General features: G+C 36.3%; 1 protein-coding gene and 1 pseudogene across 1 annotated transcript in view; both read left to right on the top strand.

Moving 5' to 3' along the window:
- Positions 1 to 184: 184 nt before the first annotated feature.
- On the top strand, positions 185 to 12,994 carry LOC109066455 (annotated as a pseudogene).
- Positions 12,995 to 15,707: 2,713 nt separating this feature from the next.
- LOC109066392 (dehydrogenase/reductase SDR family member 11-like) overlaps positions 15,708 to 26,000 on the top strand; it is a 22,441-nt gene continuing 12,148 nt past the window's right edge. Inside the window, exon 1 of the mRNA XM_042723263.1 lies at positions 15,708 to 16,104. Coding sequence (XP_042579197.1) covers positions 15,970 to 16,104 — 135 coding nt within the window. The 5' untranslated portion in view covers positions 15,708 to 15,969. The remainder of the gene's footprint in view (positions 16,105 to 26,000) is intronic.

Below are 26,000 nucleotides of genomic sequence, written 5' to 3'. Positions count from 1 at the left end.
TTGTGGCTTTTAAATGTTCGACACCTAAATTTCACGTGGTTCATAGCTTTGCACTTGAGAAAATATGGAAATCATGTTGTAAATACGGAAATTACATTGGGAAAAATTGTCACGCACTGAAACTCCTAGTGGAGGTGATCTTGTGATTTGTGTCCACACACTCACAGGCAGATCTGGGAAAGACATGGCGCGTCTGGGTGGCTGTCTGGCAGAAGACGGGTAAGAGGACTATCTGTTTCTTTGCACGCCAGATTCCCTTGTACATCGAGGACTCGCTCACGGTAAGATCATTTTTATTGATTGCAATTTGGATTTTACCATCTTTAAAGCCAACGGTGAAATGAACATTAAACCTATTTACTTTAAAATATGTCTTATTGTGTGTGAATGATCTGATCCAATTTGGGTATTTTAGAGCCGCTAATACCATTAAACTGGTTAGAAGTTTTTGCTTCTTGGCAGAGCACTTTTGTATTAAGCCGTTGTATGATTCCCCTATACGACGCTTACTGGTATTATATAGGAAGAAACACTGCGTTATTTTGATGATATAGAACATTTTTATGTTTGTAGATGGTGATGGAGTTTCCTAGACAGTATTCTGGACTTTGCACAGTCTGTCAGATCAACAGTTCACAATGAAGCATTTAGTGTATTGAAGGTAAACAATGACATTTTCTCATTTTCACTGTTGGCAGTGACTCTCACAAAACCTGTTAAGAGTCGTATTTCACCTAAACCAAAGGGAAGAAATTAGAAAAAGTATTTAAGTAATATGAAAGATTATTTATAAATCTGTACACTAACGAAAATAACTAAAATACTATTGAGACACGGGCATAGGGGGATTAATTAGAGGGGACGGAACCCTCTAATTCCTCGGAATTTGCGTTAAAGCGAAAATAAAGACAAAAACAAAAATGGAAAGCATTCTCCATACTAAGGCTACATAAATAATGACACTAGTGGTACGTCTTTAGTGGATTGTATTGTACTGCCTTTAATTTATGTTTATTTTAGTGCTGGGCAAGGATTAATCGCATCCAAAATAAAAGTTTTTGTGTACATAATACAGGTCCTTCTCATAAAATTAGCATATTGTGAAAAAGTTCATTATTTTCATAATGTTAATGTAAGATAAAATTAAACTTTCATATATTGTTTTAGATTCATTGCACACCAACTGAAATATGTTCAGGTCTTTTATTGTTTTAATACTGATGATTTGGCATAGAGCTCATGAAAACCCAAGCATTTCCTATCTCAAAAATTAGCATATGTCATCCGACCAATAAAGAAAAGTGTTTGTTTTATATACCAAAAAAGTCAACCTTCAAATAATTAATGTTCAGTTTATGTGCACTCAACACTTGGTCGGGAATCCTTTTGCAGAAATGACTGCGTTCAAATGCGGCGTGGCATGGAGCAATCAGCCTGTGGAACTGCTGAGGGTTATGGAGGGCCCGGGATGCTTCGATAGCGGCCTTAAGCTCATCCAGAGTGTTGGGTCTTGCGTCTCTTCAACTTTCTCTTCACAATATCCCACAGATTCTCTATGGGGTTTCAGGTCCGGCGAGTTGGCAGGCCAATTGAGCACAGTAATACCATGGTCAGTAAACCCATCACCAGTGGGTTTTTGGCACTGTGAGCAGGTGCCAGGTCGTGCTGAAAAAACGAAATCTTCATCTCCATAAAGCTTTTTCAGCAGATGGAAGCATGAAGTGCTCCTTAAAATCTCCCTGGATAGGCTAGCTGCATTGACCCTGCCCTGGATAAAACACAGTGGACGCAACACGGCAGCGGACATGGCACCCCAGACCATCACTGACTGTGGGTACTTTGACACTGGACTTTCAGGCATTTTGGCATTTCCTTCTCCCCAGTCTTCCTCCAGACTCTGGCAACCTTGATTTCCGAATGACATTCAAAATTTGCTTTCATCCGAAAAAAGTACTTTGGACCACTCGAGCAACAGTCCAGTGCTGCTTCTCTGTATCCCAGGTCAGGGCGCTTCTGCCGCTGTTTCTGGTTTCAAAATCACACGCCTGTGCACGGTGGGCTTCTGGATGTTTCTACTCCAGACTTCAGTCCACTGCTAATCCGCAGGTCCCCCAAGGTCTGGAAATCGGTCCCGCTTCTCCACAATCTTCCCTCAGGGTCCTGGTCACACCTCTTCTCGTTGTGCAGCGTTTTTTTGCACACACTTTTTCCTTCCCACAGACTTCCCACTGAGGTGCCTTGATAACAGCACTCTGGGAACAGCCGTATTCGTTCATAAATTTCTTTCTGTGTCTTACCCTCTCCGCTTGAGGGTGTCAATGATGGCCTTCTGGACAGCAGTCAGGTCGGCAGTCTTACCCATGATGCGCTGCGCCGGTTTTGAGTAATGAACCAGGCTGGGAGTTTTTAAAAGCCTCAGGAATCTTTTGCAGGTGTTTAGAATTAATTAGTGTTAATTAGTGAATTAATGAATCTATTTTAAAAGCCTCAGGTTAATTTTTTATCATTACTTTATGGAAAATAAATGAACTTTTTTCACAATATGCTAATTTTTTGAGTAAGGACCTGTCTATGTGTGTGTGTGCTGTGTATTTTATTATGTATATATAAATCACACACATAGCAATGTATATATTTAAGAAAAACATGTTATGAGTTATATGTGTTTTATTTATATATATATATATATATATATAGATAGATAGATCTATGCATATAGATATAGATATATAAATATATATATAAATATAATGAAACTTATATGAATATAAATAGGGCTGGACCAGAATATTCGATTATTCAAATATTCGTTCGGGGTTGGCATTCGATTTTCAATTTTGAGATTCAAATTTATTTTATTTTTTTTCTCAAACACCTGGCATCCTCCCGCTAAATGCGTATAACTGTTCTCATTCAGCCTTGAATATGAATCGCCCACCGGAGGAGGCTTTTTTTGTGTGTTTAATGGCAGGACAGAGATAGAGTCTACACTGGACTCGACAAAGTGACCTTTGAAAATCATTTGAAATTTGTGTCAGTATGTCATAAAATCGAAACACAGCAGCAGTTTACTGTCAGGAATTTGTCAGTCTGCAACGGCGCATCCAGTGTAGACAGCATATATGAATATGTTCTATTGTATGCCGCACTGCTCGCGTCCACTGCGTTAGAGAGATGAATATGTTCAGCCCCCTCCCTCCGAAGCTTCGAATGTTTTGTTTTGTTTAGTTGCTTTGTTTCTTAGAAAATGGTATTCGGACCAGCTCTAAATATAAAAATATACATGGAAATATTTTCAAAATATATACTGTATGTGTCTTTATATATACGTAGTAAATATAATTTACATTTTTTATATTCGAATTGAATTTATTTAAAGAGAGTTGTTTGTTCAATAAAGAAACATTAAGTAAAAAAAAATAAATATGTATATATGTTACACACATTTAGTATTTTGTCCTCCTGCTGTAATGAAACCGAACCGTGATGTCAAAAACGAGGTACTTACCAATGTGGCCTTTCCATTTTGGCTTTATTTGTTGTTAATAAAATAATGACATGGTGTGATATATTATGTTGATATTGTTTCTATATCTGTGAGGCTTTATTTCCAAATTTTAAGACTTTCTGAGGACCAGATCAATTTTGTATTATCTCGTGATACAGAAAACCATGAAATTCAATAGGGTGTCCTAATTTTTTCACATAACTGTATATCAGTTTTCCAGCTTGACAGAGGCACAGAATGCAAAAAAAAAAAAAAAATTGCTAGAGAGTCAGACTTTTATGGCTTCCAGCTTCACTTCTCCACCTGTGTTTTGGTTCCACCAGCTACACCACAGCATGCTAAAGCAGCAGGAACTGAACATGGCGTTGATGGTGATGTCTCGTGAGGTGTTCAGCGCTCTGTCTCAGTCGAGGTGCCGTGCGTGGGCTGCACGGCGCAGCGTGGAGCATCTGTTTCTCCAGCTCACGGACTCTGGATACTTTGCACTGGAACCGCTCACTGTGGGATCCTCTGGAGTGCTGTCAGTCACACGAGTGTGTCTCACAGACCCCAGGAAGCTCTACACGCTCTTTTATGTTCACGGGTAAGGGTTACATTTGCCTCAGACCAACTGAAGTCCACATTAAAATCAAAACTGACTAAAATCCTCATCATAGCCTGACAATCCAAATGAAATTAAGCTTCACCTTTTTTTGGTCTGTTAGTTTGTTTTTCTTTGCCTATATGATTTAGTTGTTGTGTTCATTCTAATATGTGTGCTTGTCTTGTTGTAGGGTCAGAAGTTAAACAACGTAATTGATTCCATTCAGACCAAGAGTTAAAAAGAATAAACCTGTCAGCTGCACTCTTTAGACACGCACAAACCGAAGCCTTTAGGGTGAGTCACTAACTTTGTCTTTAATTATTATGTGACATCTGGTGTTGGAGATGACAGTTTCTTCTTTTGTGCTTCCGTGACAACCTAACCAAAACAAAAATTTTTAGCAGTGTTGTTCTTATAAATGTACATATTTGAAGTAAGGAATCGATCAAAATATTAAAATTTTTTAGTAATACTGATAGTGGTCAGGGTCTGAAATTAATGTTTAGGGCAAATGCCTCTCAAATTCAACATAAGGGGTCAAAAAATGCCTCTACAAAAATAAAACCAAATCTATTACACCCTGTTTTTGAAATTAATAAAAATGAATAATCATATTACATTATATATAACAGAGGGCAGTAACTAAAAATGACAATGATCTTTTTCATAATATTACAGTTCCTGTTTGTTTCCATTTTTATATAGACCAGTTTTATGTAAGATGAGAACTTGCCTTGATCACATAACATTATGCAATTGTTGAATGCATAAGCAGTCTGTGTGAATAAACACACCATGTCAGATGCATTGGTAACAGCCTATACTGAATTAATTTTATAAATACAGTTATTTCACATAAAAGAGCAAACAGATTCATTTAATGAGGTAATTATAAAAATTAAGGGGGAAAAAAAATGCCACTGGAAATAAGTCCTTTGGAAAATATTGCCCTTTTTAATGGAAAAGTACATTTCTGATCCTGGTAGAGATGTAAGTGACCGATCAGTTTATGGTTGTGTTGGTGACCAGTGGTTATGGATCCGCAGGGGGCAGCTGGATGGACGTGTGGGAGCTGATGTCACAGGAGTGTCGTGATGGAAGTGGTTGTGATTGACAGCACCACCTCTCTGCTGGAGACTCTGGAGACGTACCTGTGCAAACACCGGTGAGAGCGTGTGACCCTGTGACCTCAACAGATTTCTCTTAATTGGCTCAGTGACAAAAATTTATTTTTTTCTTTTTTGATTTTCAATATCATTCTCAGGGGAGTTTCTGTACGGACTGTACGAACAAGGTTCTGAGAGCGCGTATAACATCGCCTGGTAGGAGATCTGGACTGCAGTAAGGAGAAGGGCTACTGTGCTGGCTCCTGTATGAAGGGGTTACGCTGCTGCCGCCCCCATGATCGCGCCACATCCACGTCTGCTGCGAGACGTGGATTTCATCGCACACTTACTGGGCTCCGAGCGGAACCAGAGTTCGCTGGGGGTTATGAGTGAGTGATCCAGTCCTTATGGAGTTTGTATGATGCTGTGTAACGTGCATTAAAGTCACATCATATCATCAACTGGAAGCTATTCTGTTATCATAGATATACCTTCATAAAGAATGTGTGGATCATTTACAGGCGTCGAGAGAGACACGCGAAGACCATAGATATCGCACAGGAGGAGGTGCTGACGTGTCTAGGAATTCACCTGTACGAGCGGCTGCACAGAATCTGGCAGAAGCTGCGAGCAGAAGAGCAGACGTGGCAGATGCTCTTCTATCTGGGCATCGATGCACTCCGCAAAAGCTTTGAGGTAACAATTCATGTTGAGCATCATGTTAGTTCATAATTTTTTCTTTAAATGTTTTATTTTATTAATTAGAGTGTTAATATAATTGTTAAAATTATTATATTTTCTATTATATTTTCAACATCATCTGCTGAAGACGTAATCTCCAAAGCGACAAGAGCAATGACAAGTCTCAGTTAGCCTAAATATATATATTAGTGTTGTCAAACGATTAATCGCATCCAAAATACAAGTTTTTGTTTACATATTATATGTGTAGTGTTTATATATTATGTATATATAAATACACACACAGTATATATTTTGAAAATATTTATATTATTATATTTTATATTATATTTAATATGTAAACAACATATTTTTTCTTAAATGTATACATGCATGTGTTTATATTTATATATACATAAATATACACAGTACACATACATACATTATGTAAACAAAAACCTTTATTTTGGATGCAATTCATCGCAGTTAATTATTTGACAATACTAATATGTATATAATATATATATATCTATATATATATAGAATAATATATATATATATATATATATATATATATATATTAGGGGTGGGAACGGTTCTCTGTAAAAAATCGAACCGTATGGTTTGGCACACACTAGGACCACGGTTCAACTTAAATCTGACAGTGCATCTTTAATATGGTTTGTTAATGGACGCAGGTGAGACCTGAACGGCACACGTTGATATCTGTGTTTAAACTAAACTAATTTAAGCCTTGCCAGTTTTAACATTTAACAGCCAGAGGACGAGCTCTCTCTGAAGTATTGTGTTTGAATGGACAAATTCACACAAAAATTGTCAAAATGCCTATAACAAACACAGCCGGCTGAACCTACTGTATCAGTGCATTCTCTTACGAGTAATATTTACAAGTAATATTTACATTTGAAATATCCCACAATTTGAATGCAACCCTGTCAGCACATAATTTCTCTCTAGCACCAAAGGAAATTGAGAAGTATAGGTTTATTAAAGGTTGTAATTGTAAACCAACATCTGCAACCCTGTCAACTATATATATATATATATATATATATATATATATATATATATATATATATATTATATATATATATATATATATATATATATTTTAACTTCATTTAATTTTGTACTTTAAAAAAAAATTGTTTGCAAAAAAATATCAAAATCAGAGGGTTTTAAGCGGTTTATGTATAGGCTATGTTTTGTTTTCATACTTGATTTGTCTGACATTACTGTCAAAATTTACTAAAGAGACGCAGTGAAAAAATTGTGTTGGAAAGGCATAGACAGAGTTATTTTTGTGGCTGACCTTACTGCTTATGGATTTGTAGGAGTTTCCCTTTCAAATGCTTGATTTATAGTGGGAGACTATTTAAATGAATCATGCAATGTAATTTATTGGTATTTGCACTATTATTAAACACCAGTTTGATTGCATTGATTGTTATGGATATGTTTTTTTAATTTGCACATTACCTGTAGATCCACGGATCTTTTCACTCCCGTCTGTGCTTTTATGTAATTGCACTCTCACACTAATTTGCCCTGTTTAGTAAACCTGGCCCTTAATATTCCTATTTTGTACTTCTGGAAAGTGTCGTATATTATAATGCTCACTTGATTTTTTTAGTTATGGAAATTGTGTTATATTATGGTGTTGTCGAGAGGGTTCAGGGCATCAGCCGGCTGGAGCAGCTCTGTGAGGACGAGCTCTCAGAAGAGGAGCGAGCCAAAGAACTCAAACAGGAGAAGAAGAGGCAAAAACGCAAGAACAGACGCAAAAACAAGTGTGGCTTCGAACAAGAGGCGGAGGGGGAAAAAGACAAAAGTCTTGATGAGGTAATGACTCATTTAATGTGTCTCGGCTCCTCTTCCAAAGTCTCTTCTGCTCACCAAGGCTGCGTTTATTTGATCAGAAATACAGTAAAAACTGAAATAATGTGAAATATTTATACAATTTAAAAAGCTGTATTTTCAGCATCATTACTCCAGTCTTCAGTGTCACATGATCTTCAGAAATCATTCTAATATGCTGATTTGCTGCTTTTCTGATTATCAGTGTTAAAGAATTTTTTGTGTATGTTCTTTCAAAAGAACAGCATCTATATGAGATAGAAGTCTTTTTTGATGTTTTTTGTGTATTTTATGAATGTTTTTGATTAATTTTTTGTTTTATTTGATGATTTAATTGCTGAATAAAAGTATTCATTTTAATTAAAATTCACTTAAAAATGTAATTATTTAAATAATGTGGCTTTCAGTTAGACTAACTGTATTGAATGTAAGATATATTTACAATAAATACAACAAAAAGAAGCATTGTTATGAAAACTTCTGGCAAGCTGCTTATCTGCTGCGCACACTCTTCTTCACTTCCTTCACTTCCTCTTTGTCTTTGCACAGGGTTCGTCTGAGTCAGTGGACGGCGGCTGTAAGTCGTGTGGCAGTGGAGAGGTGTCTGTCGGCAGCGTGGAGGTCATCATCACCAGCGAGAGTTCATCCTGCACCTGCCCCGCCGCCTCCATCCTGCATTCCCCCAAAACCAAGAAAGGTAAAGAAAGTTTTTCGTTTACTTTAGTAATGGAATTATGTATAGAAGTTACCCAGAATGCACCTGACTGGTGAGTTTGTGTCTGTTTGTTCTTCTAGCACTCTTGCCTCACAGTAACGGCAGTGACTGTGGCTACTGCTCCAGTATGGAAGGCAGCGAGACGGGATCCAGAGAGGGCTCAGATGTGGCCTGCAGCGAGGGCATGTGCAACCATGATGAAACGGGTAAGGAAATAATTTTTATTATTATTGATAAGTTTGGTGTTGGTTTTTTTTTTGGTTTGTTGGTCTGGCTCACTAAACGCTATTATATTATTATATTGTTTATTTATTACCTCACCCATTATAATCCATTATATACTGTTAACAAAACAGATGTTCTGGCACTACAGCAATGTTACAGTATTTTCAGTAAAACTGCTAACTGTGATAAAAATTAATTAATAATTAATTCAATCTTAATTTTTTTTTTTTATTTTTTTTTTTGGATATGGATGTTCCCTAGTTAAAAAAAAAAGCCCTGTGCCATAATTTAAAAAAACATTTCATATTAAGTAAACTTCAGACACATTAATATATCTATTGATAGATCACTTAAGATTTACTGATAAAAATTACAGTACGATTAAACCCTTTTTGGAGTGTTTCTTTATTGCAAGATGCGCATTTCTTAATGTTATGCCTAAAATGTGTTTTAATATAACTATTAATAAGGATTGTATTGTATGATCTCTGTATAATACCAGATATTTAAAGTGTACCTGAGATATAATTGCAATAGTTCCACTTTAGCACAAATAATATCTGTATATTGGACATCAGCACTACTTCCGCACAATTAAAGTGCATTAAGCACAAAATTAAAACTGCAAATGCAGGGTAATTTTATTAAGTACATAAATACCTAAATGTATTTGTAGTATGCTTGGCACAAAATGAATGCATTTCAGATTCATTTTAGTATTTTTTTTTTTTTTTTTTCACTGGGGTTATCTTGTGCATATTCCAAATACATTGATTACCAAATAGATTGAATATGTATTTGTTAATCTCGAGATCTATTCTAAAAATGTATTACGATTTCAGACAACTGAGTACAGCCAGCCAATCAGAGCTGAGCTTGCTGTTGTGCAAAAGCTCCTGGCATTTTTATGTGCAGCCAGGATCATATATAGAAGATTGCTTTGATAGACATTTGATAATGATCATATTTGTGTTTCTCTCCAGGTGAGTACTCATGTAGCCACCGCTGCTCAGAGGAGAAGGAAGAGGATGCTGTGGACAGCTGTGTGGAGTGCTGGGCAAACTCAGAAGACAACACAAAGGGCAAAAATAAAAAGAAGAAAAGAAAAAACAAGGCGTCACTCTGCAGGAGCGAGCATGTGAGTTCACACTTATTTTGGACAAAGTAGCCAAGTGCTTTCTTATGGGTTGCTTCAATTAGATGCTTCTCAGGTACAATTAGATTTAGACATTTAAAAGTAGACGCTTTTATCCAAAGTGACTTACAAATGAGGACAATGGAAGCAATCAAAATCAACAAAAGAGCAATGATATGTAAGTGCTGTAACAAGTCTCAGTTAGATTAACGTAGTACAGGCAGGAAGGCTTTTTTGTATTTTTTAATTATATAATAAAAAGAAAACAGAAAGAATAGAAAAGGGATAGAGCAAGCTAGTGTTAGAGGCCTTTTTTTTACTTTTGTTAATTATATAATAAATAAAAAGAAAACAAATAGAGTACAAAAAGATTAGAAAAGCTAGTTTTTGTTTTTGTAAGAAAACAAGCAGTTGGTAAATGAATAGAGTGCAAGTCTAAAAGGGCCAAGTTTTATTTATTTATTTATTTATTTTTTATTATTATTATTAGAGTGCTAGAGTTAGAGGGTCAAATAAAGATGGAAGAGATGTGTTTTTAGTGGATATTGTTGTTGGTGGTGGTATTGTTTTGTTTGTTCATTTCACCAGGAGGGAACATTTAATGTGAAAGTCTGTGAAAGTAATTTTGTGCCTCTTTGGGATGAACAATAAAGCGATGTTCACTTGCAGAACACAAGGTAAATTGATCTTGTTGATCAACAGTTTTTATTTATTTTAAATAAGCAGTTACTGGTTACATAACATATAGTATATAGTTACTTTTTACTTAATATTTTTTTTTTTTATATTATATGAAATAGTATTATATAAATTACATAACATAGCTATATATATATATATATATCTATATATATATATATATATATATGAATTTAAAAAGATATAAACAAAAAATTATATATATATCTATATATATATATATATATATATATATGTATATATATATATATCTCTGCTCTAGTATATATATATATATATATATCTATATATATATATATATATATGCATCTCATCTGATTCAACAACAATCAAAATGTTTAACTGAAATATTAGTTTTGTTGTAAGTGGTGCATGGCACATGTTGTGATCTTTTCCTCTCTCTTGTAGGGATCTAAAGCAGAGGAGAGCTGCGTGTCTGACAGTAGTAGGAGAGGATCTGGATCTCCTGCTGTTCACGAGTCTCTCTCCCAATCACCGCACCCCTGCAGAAGCAAAGAAACTCCATGCTGTGAATCCTGTGAGAGCTTCAGCCATCATGTGAGCAGCAGCAGACACTTCCACAGTCAGCCTGTCTTACCGGACACCTGCGCACAGGAGAACAGCTGCGCCAAGAGCCTCATGGAGTTACTGGTCAGTCTGATAGCTGATCCCACAAACTTGTCCAATTTTTGTGAACCAGTGTTATTTTACTATTATATTTATACAATTATATAATCATTATGGGCTCCAATGCTGCATTTTTTTTTTTTTTTACCGTCATTTCAAGACAAAATATTTAGGTTGTGAAATTAAAGCTGATTAAAACTATCCCTTTGGGCAATCTTTTACCAGATTTAGCACTATCTAAAGTTCACTTTTATTTTTCTCCCTATAAATGATGTTTATTATTTTATTAATTTTTTTTTTTCATCAAATGTTTAGATTTTATAGAATGTGTAGGCAAAATTTTTTCTAGTAAAATTTAGTTTTGCTGCTGATTGATCAGCTAACCTATTTGTAATATATTACACAAAGTAGTGTGTATTTCATGGATTGTGTTTAACACATAAAAGAGTGATCATCACTTTGGGTATCAGAATCAGATTATGAAAAAATGGTATCGGTACATCCCTACTTTTAAATCAGCTTTTCAGTTAATTTTAATTTAAGCTTTAGTAGTTTTACTTTACTACTTTTTACTTTTTTCTTTTTAAATATTTTCATATAGCTTTATTTTTTAAATGTTAACAATTTAAGTACTTTTTTTTTTTTTTTGTAGAATTCCAACTTTTCAATTCGAAAAGTAACTTAAATTTAAAAAAAAAAAATTAGTTTCTCAGAAAGCAATTTTTTTAATGTTTTATTTCAGCTTTATTTCAGTGTCCGAAAATTATTTTTAAGATTCACCATTAACAACAAGGTTGAGCCGCCTCTTACGTCTACCTCTAATAGATTGACACACTCAACAGTAAAATATTGCTGTAGACTACTGAACAGTGATTTTTAAAACAAAAAATTATAGTAAATAGTACATCAAGTTTTATATTAAATATTAAAAATTGTATTTGATTACAGATCTCTAGGATGTATTCCAGTCTAATCATGTACTTGTGTCAGTTAATTAAAAATGAATTGTGAAATGGTTTAGTACTCACTGCTGTTTGTTTATTGAAATAATTGTAAGTAGTGACTTTTTGCTGTAATTTCTTTGTGCACAGAATGAATCTGAAGTGACCTCAGATGAAGAGAACTGTCTGACGCAGGACGAGATCCAGTCGTTCGTAGAGAACAACAAATCATTCTACCGCACACGAGACCAGTACAGACAGCACCTTAAAGATCGGTTCACCAAATACTGCCGCGGGGAGTGGCTACCGGCCACCAGCGTCAACTAGACTCATGCCGCACACGCACACTAACTCACACTTATTTTTATAGAGCGTCAAAACACTCATGATCACTGCTGCATTGAGCTTAGGAATATGAAATGGGTAAGAGAATCAATTTCAGCGCTGTATTTGATGATGTTCATGTTTGTTGGGTAACGTTACACGTCTTTCGCATCTATATACACGTCTTCCCCTTCAGGCCCCTCCTCTTTCACTCTCAATCCTTCTCAACCAATCACAGCTGGCTTTTTTTTCCTTTCTCTCTTGACACGCTGATTAGGGAGCAGGTCGTTAGGAGCTTGCAGGCCTTCACTGTAGGGTTAGGTGTTGGTAGTCTTAATGTATTGTTTGTTAAACATTTCTTTGTGTTTTTGTTTTTTTTCTCCCAAATTTTCTCTGACTGTGACAGTTTTAGTGGCAAGAATTGTACCGATAAATGTGTACAGAAATAATTATCTGAGTAAAAAGATTTTACGGGAAGATGAAAACATCAATTTATAAAGATGACTGGATGTGATTATGAAAGCATTGTGCAAAATTTACAAAATAAAGAATATTTATTAATATGCATCAGATCTGAATGTATTTTCTGTGTGATTTTGATAAAAAAGAAAAAAGAAAAAGAAGAATCATGTATCTTTTGAGCAGAGACGTTCACAAGTCTTTAACTTGGAGTCCGAGTTGAGTCTGAAGTCTTTATCGCTGGAGTCCGAGTCGAGTATGATATATATTACTTTTTTTTTTTTTTTTTTACAGTTCTAACCTTGTATTATCAACTTAATTTATTTATATAGCACATTTAAATGCAACTTTGTTGCCCAAAGTGCTTCACAAGTTAAAGATAAAATAAAACACACACATAACTTACACAAAATTAAACATTTATAAAAGGTTCCCAAGTCAAACTTTCTCTACTTTAAATGCCAGACTAAACAAATGTGTCTTGGGACTTAAAAGCCTCTATAGACGGAGCCTGCCACATAAACAGGGAAAGACCGTTCCATAATTGTGGACCTACTACTGAAAATGCGCGGTCACCTTTTGACATCTTTTTGGACCGAGGGACAGTCAGCAACAACTGATTTACTGACCTAAGTGACCTAGCCGGTGTGTGAGACCCTAAGAGGCTGCTAATATAATTTTGGGACAAGTTGTGTAAAGCTTTAAAAAACAATAATAAAATCTTAAAATCAATCCCATACCTGACTGACTGGTAGCCAGTGGAGAGACGATAGCACCGGAGTGATGTGTTCACTTTTTTGTTGTGCCAGTCAGAAGCCTAGCTGCGGTATTCTGCACGAGCTGCAATCGAGATAGTTGCTGCTGACAGATCCCTACATAAAGTGAGTTACAGTAATCCAGTCATGAGGTGATAAAAGCATGAATAACCATCTCCAAATCTTTAAAACTCAGAAAGGGTTTTAGCTTAAAAATAATTCTAAGATGATAAAAACTGCTTCTTACAACCAAATTAATCTGTTTATCAAACCTGAGAGATTAATCAATAATGACGCCAAGGTTTCTCTTTCATTGTCAGTTCTAAGGAGTTGGCTATCTTCTCTTTAGACTTAGAAGGACCAAATATTATGATCTCAGACTTTTTTCATTAAGCTGAAGAAAATTATTTGTGAGCCAACCTTTAAACTCGTTTAGACATTACAACAGGGACTGCAAAGACTGCTCATTTCCAAGCTTGAGCGGAAGATAAATCTGTGTGTCTTCTGCATACATGTGATCAGAAATGTTGTGGCTACGGCAAAAAGACCCCAGTGGGCACATATATAAAGAAAACAACATAGGGCTCAAAATAGAGCCCTGAGGCAGACCATATTTTAAGGGAACCACAGAGGATGAAACATTTGCCAAATTAACAGAAAATGATCAATCCGTAAGACTCAATGATCAAACCCCAACTCACACTCCAACCATTTTAAAAGAATCGAATGGTCTACAGTGTCAAATACGGCACTGAACATAATTAAAACTACAGCCACCCCAGAATCAACTGCTAATAATAAATCATTTAACACTTTTAGCAGAGCAGTATCAGTACAATGACCAGCTCTGAAACCAGACTGGAATTTGTCCAGGAGATCATTCTCCCACAAAAATGGGGTAATTTGTGTCAGAACTACCTTCTCTAAAATTTTAGATAAAAATGGAAGTTTAGAAATGGGACGGAAATTGTTCAACTCTGTAACCTCAAGGCCAGGTTTTTTAATTAAAGCAGAAACCACTGCTTGTTTAAACCGAGATGGAACACAACCCTTGGATAAGGAACTGTTCACAATGGAAAGTATACTAGTGCCCATGGTGTCACACACATCTTTTAAAAACCCTGGTGGAATGGGATCCAGTAGGAAGATGATTTCATGCTCTTAACTAAGTCTGCTAGGGCTGGAAGGAAGACCTGATCAAAACAGTCAGATGTACAAGAACTTAGCACGGGAGAATTGAGAACCATACTGGAGGGGACAGTCTCTTTTCTAATATTATCAATTTTTCTCACAAAAAAGTTCAAGAAATCCTCACAAGTAAGAGAAGTGGAATCTGAAGAGGGAGTTACAGCTGGGTTTAGCACAGAGTTTATTGTGCCAAACAAAGCTTTCGGACAATGGGCACTTCTATTAATTAAGTCTGAAAAATATTTTGTTCTTGCCAGTTTGACTGCACGCTGATAAGTACTAAGAGTATCTTTTAGCATCTCATAAGAAATCTGTAACCTGTCTTCTCTCCATCTACGTTCAGCTTTTCTACAGGCCCGTCTAAGAGCATGAAATTCCTCAGTAATCCATGGCTGAGACCGAGGTTTAGACCTTTTAAGTCTAAGTGGAGCCACGTCATTCCTAATATCCACACATACAGAATTAAAAACAGCAGTCATATCGTCATAAGCCTTGTTAAATGTTAAAACTATAGTCAGCCACTAGATGGTGTGTTTTGCTCTGATTTTTATTCATACCATAAAAGCACAGATTATCAGAATGAGCTAAAAGATTGCTGAAAACTTAAGAAAAAAAAGGTTGTACAGTGAGAGAAATAACAAAACCATAAAAAAATGTTTTTTAAATAAATAAAAAAATAAATAAAAACTTGTTTAATTTTATGTAGTTGCCAAGGCAATATTTTTTTTAGTGGTTTATGCAAACAAACGTTCAATTCAGCGTTAGTGTTCAATAGTATTAATTTATAAGTGGGGGGAAAAACCCGTGCGGGCGGCGACAGCAACCTAAAGCTTGTTTTTGTTTTTGTTTTTCTTATCTCCGCCGCTGTTAATAATTAATCACGAGTTCTGCGGGGATTGGGTCCGTGTGTATCGAGCTGTTCCTGGGTGTTAACGGCAGAAGATCAGGGAGGGCTGGAGTGATTTGTTCCCGCCTCAAACACGTTCCCTGATACCATTATGAATCAGACTGGAAACTGACAGAAAGTAACAGCCGCGCGCAGTTGTGATACATTGTTTCAGTCCGGCGCGGATTAGAACTCGTTGTTACATTGTGACATTGCGCCGCGCGGACTCTGATACACTGTATCTGCCGCGTCTGGTCTGATGATGGAGCGCTGGAAGGGGAGAGTCGCGCTGGTCACCGGAGCGTCTGTCGGGATCGGAGCGGCTGTGGCTCGCGCTCTCGTCCAGCACGGCATGAAGGTGGTCGGCTGCGCGCGGAACGTGGACAAGATCGAGGTAAGCGACGTTAAAACGAGCTCTTTGACAGACTGTGAGCGCTCAGAGGCCTCAGTGATGATCTGGACCTCGCGCTATACTTGTGTTAGCTCACTCAAGTCTTTCTCCAGAAACGACTTTCCCTCAGAAGACAGAAAGGCAGGCAATTTAGGCTTATTCAGAAGTCGGGTGTTCATTTGGAAAAATTACAGCTCAGCTGCAATCGACCTGTTACAGTGATTGATCGCGTGGGACGTATTGATAGGCTGTGCCCTGCCCACTTTACACTACAAAATCACACTACTGTACATGCATTTCAATACGCGTTTACATTATTTCATAAGCCTAGGCGAGAATTAAAGGTTGTTTTTTTGTTAGATAGTATAATGTTAAATGTACTGTTATTTGGTTTTAGGCATTCTGTCAACGTTTTCTCACCTCCATGTCTTTCTAAACTCAAGCACAAGAGGAGGAGAATTCTGAAGAAGCGTCAGTCTTATGAAAACGAGTAGTATGTTTCTTCAAAACATCTCCTCTTGCGTTCCACATTAGAAAGTCATATGGGTTTAGAAAATCATGACCAGCAGTGAATGACAATATTTTAATATTCTGGGTGTAATATAAGTGAGTGTCCCTTTAAGAAAGAGCAGAAGGAATTGGATTGTTCACTGAGGAAATCTCACTTCAGCATTCCTGCACCCTTCCTCATGAGCTGTCAATCAATGAGAGTCGATCAAGTCTTGTCAATCATTGATGGGATTCTTTTAGCCCTGCCCTTGAGGTCTCAAAAGACTCCACCAAACTCTCACAGATTGTGGAGTTGTGTATAGAAAAATGTGTGTGTGTGTGTGTGTGTGTGTGTATCTGTCTTGGATTAATAATATAATAAATAAAAATATATGTATACAATCTTTTTTAATAATATTTATTATATTTTAAATTATTTTTATATTATATTGTTGTGTATATATATTATTATAATATTTAATTTTTAGTATATTATTATATTGTATATATTTAAATTTATTATATTATTAATTGTAACTTTTTATGCCAGTGATGGATTCATTTTTTAAAAATGTATTTAAACACCCTTTTCACAAATGAAAAGATTCCCAATGCTTACATGGGGTGCTTACATTCTGCTTACAAGTGCAGTTTATTATTGCATTGTGCCAGATTCATAAAACAATAGCTGCTGAAAAGTGCCGCTGTAAAGATAATTGTTTACAATTGTTATTGCAGCTTAGAATGTAGTCTTTGCATCTGATTTTTATTGATGCTTAGTTTTATTTTTTTTTTTTTTTATAAGGAGGTTGTAAGTTACAGAATGATTTTATATTAAGATTTATTTCTAAAGACTTCATACCTTATTCCATTGCTGATTCATAGAGATTGAATTCAAGTGTTTCACTTCTTTGTGCGTCTGTACAGTGCAGTCCATTCATAACACGTGTGTTTGCAAAATATTGTTATGATGGACAAAGGTTGAAAGTTATCACATGGTAAAAGCTCCTACGATTTACTGCAGCACTTTAAAGCTTTGATTTTCATGATTAATAAATCTTTCATTCCTGGAAATGCCTTTTTTCGCTCTCTTGTGTCATTTTGATAATCTGTCTGTGCGTGTACATGTGAACAATCATTGAAGAGGCTCTTTGCAGGTTTATCAACAACAAAGACAGAGATACAGTAAGTGGTTACTTTATGAGATCCGTATCTGCATAGTGAAACGAGAGACAAGGCGAGCTTTGTGTCTGTCTGATCACAAGGCACCACTGTAATTGTGTCAAAAGCTGTGTGTGTGTGTGTGTGTGTGTGTGTGTTTGTGTTTGTGTCCCTCAAGAATATAAACATTCACACACAGCAGCCCGATGCTCTTAGTGGATGTAAAGCACTTTCGTTGTCACCATAGTCAAATTTGACACCCATCCCAGTGAAATCTCACCAGTGCATGCATTGCCTGTTGAACGCTATTAGTTAAGCTTCACAGCCCTGCTTTTGTGTTCCAACCAAACAGAGAGACTGGGAGAATCAGTTAGGAAGGTTTGGGAACAGGATAGTGATGAACAAACTGTGGGAGTAATAATGTGGTCGCTATGGGAGTCAGGATGGAATGGGAAGCAGGGTCCTCATTGGCAGCATCCGTTACAGCAGATTCCCATTTCTGTTCCGAGATCAGCCTTTGAGCTTTTAATGATTGTATTGTATTGTTTATTATGTACTTTCATTTTATTATCGTTACAGCAGATTACCATTTCTGTTCCAGGATCAGTTTATATATATATATATATATATATATATATATATATATATATATATATATATATATATATATATATATATATATTCATATAATGGTGTGTATGTGCTGTTTTTTTTTTTTTTTTGCATATTTGTCACACTTAAAAGATTGAGATCATCAAACAAATTTTAATACTACACAAAGATAACCCGAGTAAATACAAAATGCCGTTTTGAAACAATTATTTCATTTATTAAGGGAAAAAAGCTGTCCAAACCTGCCTGTCCCTACGTTAAAAAGTAATTGCCCGCTAAAACTAATAACTGGTTATGCCACTCTTTGCAACAACAACTGCAATCAAGCATTTGCAATAACTGGCAATGAGTCTTTCACATTGCTGTGGAGGAATTTTGGCCCACATTTCTTTGCAGAATTGTTTTAATTCAGCCAGATTGGAGGGTTTTCAAGCATGAATGGACTGTTTAAGGTCATGCCACAGCATCTCAATCGGATTTAAGTCCGGACTTTGACTTGGCCGCTCCAAAACTTCTTGAGGCATTCAGAGGTGGACTTGTTGGTGTGTTTGGGATCATTGTCCTGCTGCATAACCCAATTGCGCTTGAGCTTGAGGTCACAAACTGACAGCCGGACATTCTCCTTCAGGATTTTCTGATAAAGTTCAGAATTCATGCTTCCATCATTTATAGCAAGACTTCCAGGTCCTGAATATGCAAAGCAGCCCCAGACCATCACACTATCACCACCATGTTTAAATGCTGCTATGATGTTCGTTTTATGAAATGCTGTGTTGGTTTTACACCAGATGTAACGGGACACACACCTTCCAAAAAGTTCAACTTTTGTTGGATAAGCCCACAGAATATTTGCCCAAAAGTCTTGGGGATAATCAAGATATTTTTTGGCAAATGTGAGATGTGCTTTGTGTTCTTTTTGGTCAGCAGTGGCTTTTGCCTTGTAACTCTCCCATGGATGCTGGTTTTGCCCAGTCTCTTTCTTATTGTTGAATCGATAACACTGACCTTTAATTGAGGTAAGTGAGGCCTGCAGTTCTTTAGATGTTCTTCTGGGTTCTTTTCTAACCTCCTGGATGAGTTGACGTTGTGCTCTTGGAGTAATTTTGGTAGGCCGGCGGTTGGTGGGAAGGTTAATCATTGTTAGGTTTTTTTTGTATTTGTGGATAATGGCCAATCAATGGCTGCGTTTTTGTCACTTCCAAAATATGTTACTCTCAACACTGTTAGCCATAACAATATCAAACTCTGATTAATGCCATTTTTAACACCACTATACAAAGCTGCAGGACTACAGATGATGGATTGGCGCACAGTAGTACAGTAGTTGCACTTTACAGCCCTGTCCAGTCAGACAACAGTCTGTTCCAGTAATACTACAACTCTCTCTGCCCATCCTGCTGTGAAAGCTCACGCTCATGTTGCAGCACTGAGCGCTGGATGAGGCTCTGTGTCTTTGATTGGATTGATCTTTATCGCTTAATGTGAGATGTTTGATGCTCCAAACCTAATCACTTTCTTTCAGCAGTTTTCAGTTGGGTGTTACATTACATCTTTTCATACAAATGTTCCAGATCTTAATTTATCTTAATCTGCAGTGTTGGCGAGTGTGTTGTTCACTTGTCCTTCAAACTCAATCTATTCCCAGAAAACAAGTGGTGCGTGACACAGTGCATGCAGGCCCTCCGCTGTGGTGTCATGATCTTTACATCACGCATGGAATCAGTAAGATGGAATATTCCGCTGACCTTGGCAGCACTGAGTGTTTGGTTGGGCTCATGTGATCAGGGCTGCTCATGGCTGATTGGGATGAACTTTCAGTGGCTTCTCAACTTAACACAGCACTGCACATTTTGTATGTCTGCCTTATCTACACGCCTGATTCAAACCAGCTTGTTTGCAGAAAGGTGCAAGAAACCAAACTTCTTCTATTAGATAGGAGAGACTGGATGTTTGCTGAAAATTAGTTTTCATAATGGAAACAGATTTGGAGAAATGTAGCATTGCATCACTTGCTCACCAATGGATGCTTTGCAGTGAATGGGTGCCGTCAGAATGAGAGTCCAAACAGCTGATAAAAACATCACAATAATCAACAAGTAATCCACACCACTCCAGTCTATCAGTTAACATCTGGAGAAGTGAAAAGCTGCATGTTTGTTAGAAACAAATAGATCATTAAGGAGTTTTAATTTTAAAATTACCTTCAGGAAAAGTCACTTAGCTCTGTGCAGTGGCAGATTTGTTTTTGTAATTTAGTTGCTTATATACTTGCACAGTTTATTAATACTTCAAGAATTTTTCAAATCAGGTTGCAATGAGAGAATTTACATGCACATCTTACATCGGTGATGCTCACTCAAACTGTGTTGTTTTATTGGAAAAAGGGTGATTTGAGGGGAAGAGTTCATACAAATCCTGATCAACACAACTAGATTTGTGCAGATTACCGCGGTTGTGGCTTTGCATGAATATAAAACATCAGCATGTCTATGAGTTTCTATTCAGTTTAATCAGGTCTTGTGCACATATCTGTTTGTTTTGCCATAAAGAAAAACAAAAGCCTTAATGACTTCAGCATTTAATGTAAATGTGGTTTTTGCGCAACAAAACTCAGTCATTTATCGTCTAGTTTACTTGCAAAATAGGGATAATTGGCAAAAATCTTTTATAGCTTTTACCTGATAAAGAACACAATTTAAGACATTTATCTTACATTTGTTGGATTGTTTAACAAAACTGGTGTCAGATTGTGCATGTAAACACACTCGCTGAAGCTGTGTCAAGGTACCCTGATAACAAAATATGTTCTAAAGAACATTTTGCTAACATTAGGAAAAAGTTTCTGAGTGTTCTGTAAACTTTCAAAATGTCCGGTTTCTATACAGTTTTTTCTAACATTCCATTTTATAATTTTTATAATTTTTATCATTACAGGAACAGATACTTTTGAATGTTCTTTTTGAACATTTTGAAACAAGTAGTAACATTTAAAACTAATGTTAAATGAATGTCCAACTGAAACGTTAAACGTGAAAACATTACATGAACAATGTATACATAATGTTTTTCTGCAAGTGTTTGGAAAACATTATTGAAGACCAGATAACTCTGAGTGAACGTTCTGTTAACTTTACTGGAAGAACTTCGAGAACCTTGCTAGAAAGTTCTGAGAACATTCCCTGTTAGTTGGGAATACAGCAACATAAGTGTTAAATGATTGCACGTCACATACATGCATGTTTTATGAGGTTACACATGAATGGGAAATGTCACTGTGCAATGTTGTTATTCCTGTCTGGAATCGCAGCTTTCTCAAACCACAGTTCCCTGAACTGATTATTCCAGTTGTCAGTTACAGTAATGGATGGCCTTTGTGTATGTTTTGTTGCAACTGAAGCATGCGTAACCAAACCAGTCGTGGGCACTTTTTTAATGTGTCAGATTACAAGGGCAAACACTGGACGATGACATCAGCCACCCGTCCATTCATTCATGAGTCAACATCCATCAATCATATCTTTTCATCTGGCTCTTAAAGGAACAGTTCACTTGGAAATGAGTCAAGTCAAATATATTTATATAGCGCTTTTCAATGTACGCATTGTTTTAAAGAAAATCGTTAATCTTTATAATTTCATATCTTCATACCTTACGGTTGTGTTTAACAGATTAGAGCTCAGCGATAACATAGTTTAAATAAAAATTGTCGTTGTTTCAAACTAATATACATTTATTATTTTTGTCAAAGAAACAAGAATAAATTTGGAACATTTACTCTGCTATTTTCCAGTTTGAAAATTGTGGCCTCAAAGAAAATCAAATATAATATCATGCAAAAAAAAAGAAAGAAAATTTCTATGTTGTATATAAATCGTAAATCTTAGTTCTAAAATATTTTGTAATCATGATATTGATCTTTGTCGAGCAGGTCAAAGGCACTCAGATATGCTTTCAAATTCAGCATGAACAATTAATAATTTTTGTGTGTGTTGCATGAACGAAAGAAGGTTTGGATTGGAATGACACAAGTCTGAGAATTGTTGATTTCTACAGAGAAGTAAAGCCAGTGTGAAATCTGCTCTGTTAGATCTGTGAAAAGCAGTAAGCGCGGCCCCAGTCGTCAGATTTGATGCCAAGTTTCACGGCTCTTGTAAAAGGCACTTAATCAGACCTCAAATAGCCTTCACAGACTCGCAGTCGTCTTCCGGTGGCCGAGGATCGAGGCGCTGCAGCTAATGAATTCTGTCGTCTTGGCAGGAGGCTCATTGTATTTGTTTAAGCGCGTCACTGCGATGCCATCAGACGGACCGGACTCTTCTAGTTTTGCTTCTGTTGTGAGCGCTGGGCTGTTTGCCAGCCGCAGTTTGAGTAAAGAGGGTTTTTCCCCACTGTGCTTTGAAATGCATTGTGCTTCATTCACACTTGCCATGCTTTCACTCTCTAGCTCTGTTCCAAAATATAGTGAGCTGCCTACTTAGCATTATAAGACATTATAGTTTGCAGACACAAAGCTACCTACCCCTCACCAAAGCACCACATTTCTGGTTATTATCAATGTTAAAAATAGACGTACTGCTTCATATTTTTCTGGAAGCTGTGATACAATTAATTTTCCAGGATTCTTTAATGAATAGAAAGTTCAAAAGAACAACTTTTGTAAAATTATATCTTTACTGTCACTTTTGCTCAGTTTATTTAATGTAGTCCTGATGAATAAAAGAAAATGTATGTATATTATATTACTTTAACTGTGACTATACAGCATCACTCCATTACTGATAACACATAAATCAGCTCATAAAATGCTGAAAGTGCACTGACTACACAACACACACTGATATTTCGAATGCAGTGCCTGCTGGTTAAGTTGGGCTGTGGGTTGGAAACTATTATTGAGACTAGATAAGTCTGTTCAGCAGGCTCAGAGAAGCTAAAGAAAATGTGTACTTGTATGTGACACAACACACGGGTCACCATGTCACCTGCAGGCTGTGATGTGTCAGCTCCACACCCAGCATGGAAAACAGCTCCAACACTGCACAAAAACCAGACATGTAGGTCACACATGGACATGTTAGCAGCATGCAAAGTGCTTTAAGGGGACTTACTCTACACTTACATTGTCTTTTGAAAGTGCAACTGTGCAGGTTAGTAAACAGCTAAAGTACTTGATTTCTTGTTGTCTATTAGATAATCTATCATATATAAAACAGAGGATATGTGGGTTTTGTTTTTGCCTCCGGAATGAAAGGGCATATTTATAATACACATTTCTTTCAGCTTGAACGTCCCAACATTTGGCCAAAATAAAGCATTTTTCAATAAATCAAATTCCAAAATCTTTGATACTGTGATGCATGGCAGTGGCATCGTACTGAAGCATGACTTGCAGATGCTGATCAAACCAAATCTGTTGCTTTCTCCTGAACTCATGCAAATTGTGATCAGAACTGATTTCGTAAGCGTTTGGGCACCCTCACCTGATTTACATGATTCCTGTAGTCAGTCAGGTGCTAAAACAACACGAGCAGCACAAGCAAATAAAGTTTCAAATTTCAGTGAACACAATTCATTTGTAGTGAATAACTACTCTGTGCATTACATTAAAAAAAAAACAAAGATGGCACAAAATCTCATCTTAACACTTTTGATGAATGGCTATGCTATTTTTAATTTTGTCTTCTCATCTGAATACCGACATTTGTGAAATTTAGTCAGTTTTGAGGTTAACTGATCAAAATTTATGTCTCTGGAAAATAGCGATCTGTGACATTGTATTACGTTGAATATCAAAGATTTTGTGTCTGATAATGAGGAATTTGTGGACACATTAGTGGTTTTTAAGAATTTGTAGAGTAAACATTATAGTCTTTATTTTGAATTAAAAAGATAAAATTAGACTTTTGGGGCAAGATGGGCCACCAGAATAGACACAGAAGGCCCAAGTGGCGTGATGCGATTTATTTTGTTTCTTAATACCTCTTATAATTATTGGGGTTATTATTCAGTATTTCCATTAATTAGAAGGACACTTCAGACATTTCTGCTTTTTATTCAAACCTGTGAGCTAGTTGAGTAAAATATATCAATTTGCATTCATAGTGTTCCTATTATTACATTTACATTTACATTTAGCAAATGTTATTATCCAGAGCACTCTTTGATTAGTTTTACCATTTGTGCTATAACAACTATATAAGCAAATATTTTTCTTTCTTTCTTTTAATAACACACTGGCTGGTGCATCACCATCCTGCACATGCTAAGCTTATATCTAAATATATTACAATTTAAATGCCCGTTGTTCTTAAGGGTGGCATCTTTCCTCATTTTACCCTAGTGTGTGTGTGTGTGTGTGTGTGTGTGTGTGTGTGTTTATCCACACCCAAAGATGGAGCGCATCTAATATTTCTTGTAGAAATGAGCAATATGAGCTTTATATCCACACAGAGGAGGCCTGAGATATGAAAGCAGACGTGAAGGGCCTCCGGGGGACGTCCCTTGTCTCCTGAAAGCCACTGTCTCTACACTAAATGACATCAGAATCCAGGAGCAGACGTGGATGTGTGTGGGTTCATTGAGTGCATGGAGACCTGCTGAGAGAGGCAGAGATGCAGGGGAGAAACAGCCCTGCAATAAATCAAATGCGATTATATTTTATAACAAGATTCAAAGCTTTGTTTATTTCTTATTGAGTAGTTTTATTCTCACAGTGAGCGTGTCGTGTAGTTGCATGAGGAAATATGCTGAAAGGCTTTGTGTGGAGTAATCTGCGATTATACTGAGCTGTTGCATGATAATGAAACCCCCTCGTGCCGCGAGATGGATTCATCCGTCGGTGGCCAGACGGTCTGAGGACGTGCCGCGCGACCATGCTGTCTTTCTATTACTGTCTGCGTGTGAACCGCGTCTTTCTCTGAACAGCCCCTGGAGACTGATGTTGTGTTTAAAGGCATACAGATCGTCTAGTAAGCAGTTGTTACGACCTACGGCTCCTGTGTGCATTCAGGCTTTGCATTCAATCGTTGAAACATTCTCCCAACAAAACACTTCAGATTAAATATCACTCCAAACTAGATTATTTAGGTATTTTTCTGTGCCTTTAAAACAAAGGGAGAGAGAAGCGCTCTGTGTACTAAGTGTGCATACTAAACATCCTTTGACAGCTCAGTCAATCTTCTTCTGTATCTGCTGGAGGAGATCTGTTGAAATAATCACTTTAGTAGGAGAAACTGGGCCATTGCTTGAAATACACATTTTCTGGCTTAATGCTTTCATATTTGTCTCTTATAAATGTAGAATTCATGACATTGTATATTGCTTTTGGAGAGTTTTGTATCAGTCTGAATCACTGTTTTATTGTAGTGATATTCTTCTAGTCTAGTGTTATTTTAGTATTATTTGTGTTATTTCTTTTAGTATATAATATTCTACTATTATTTATAATACTATAGTGTTAGTTTTTACTATATAATACTATAGGATTATAGTATATAATTATTTTTATATTTTCATAATTTTAATTGTTTTTTTATTTTTATGTGCTTTTGGCTTTTTTTAGTTTTTGTTTTTCTAATATAATTATAATAATTGTATTATCTGTCATTTATATCTATTTCACTTTTAGTTTTAGTATT

The sequence above is a fragment of the Cyprinus carpio genome, chromosome B5 (genome assembly GCF_018340385.1).
Source record: "Cyprinus carpio isolate SPL01 chromosome B5, ASM1834038v1, whole genome shotgun sequence".
Classification (NCBI taxonomy): Eukaryota; Metazoa; Chordata; class Actinopteri; order Cypriniformes; family Cyprinidae; genus Cyprinus; species Cyprinus carpio.
This window is presented reverse-complemented; position numbering and strand designations above follow the sequence as displayed.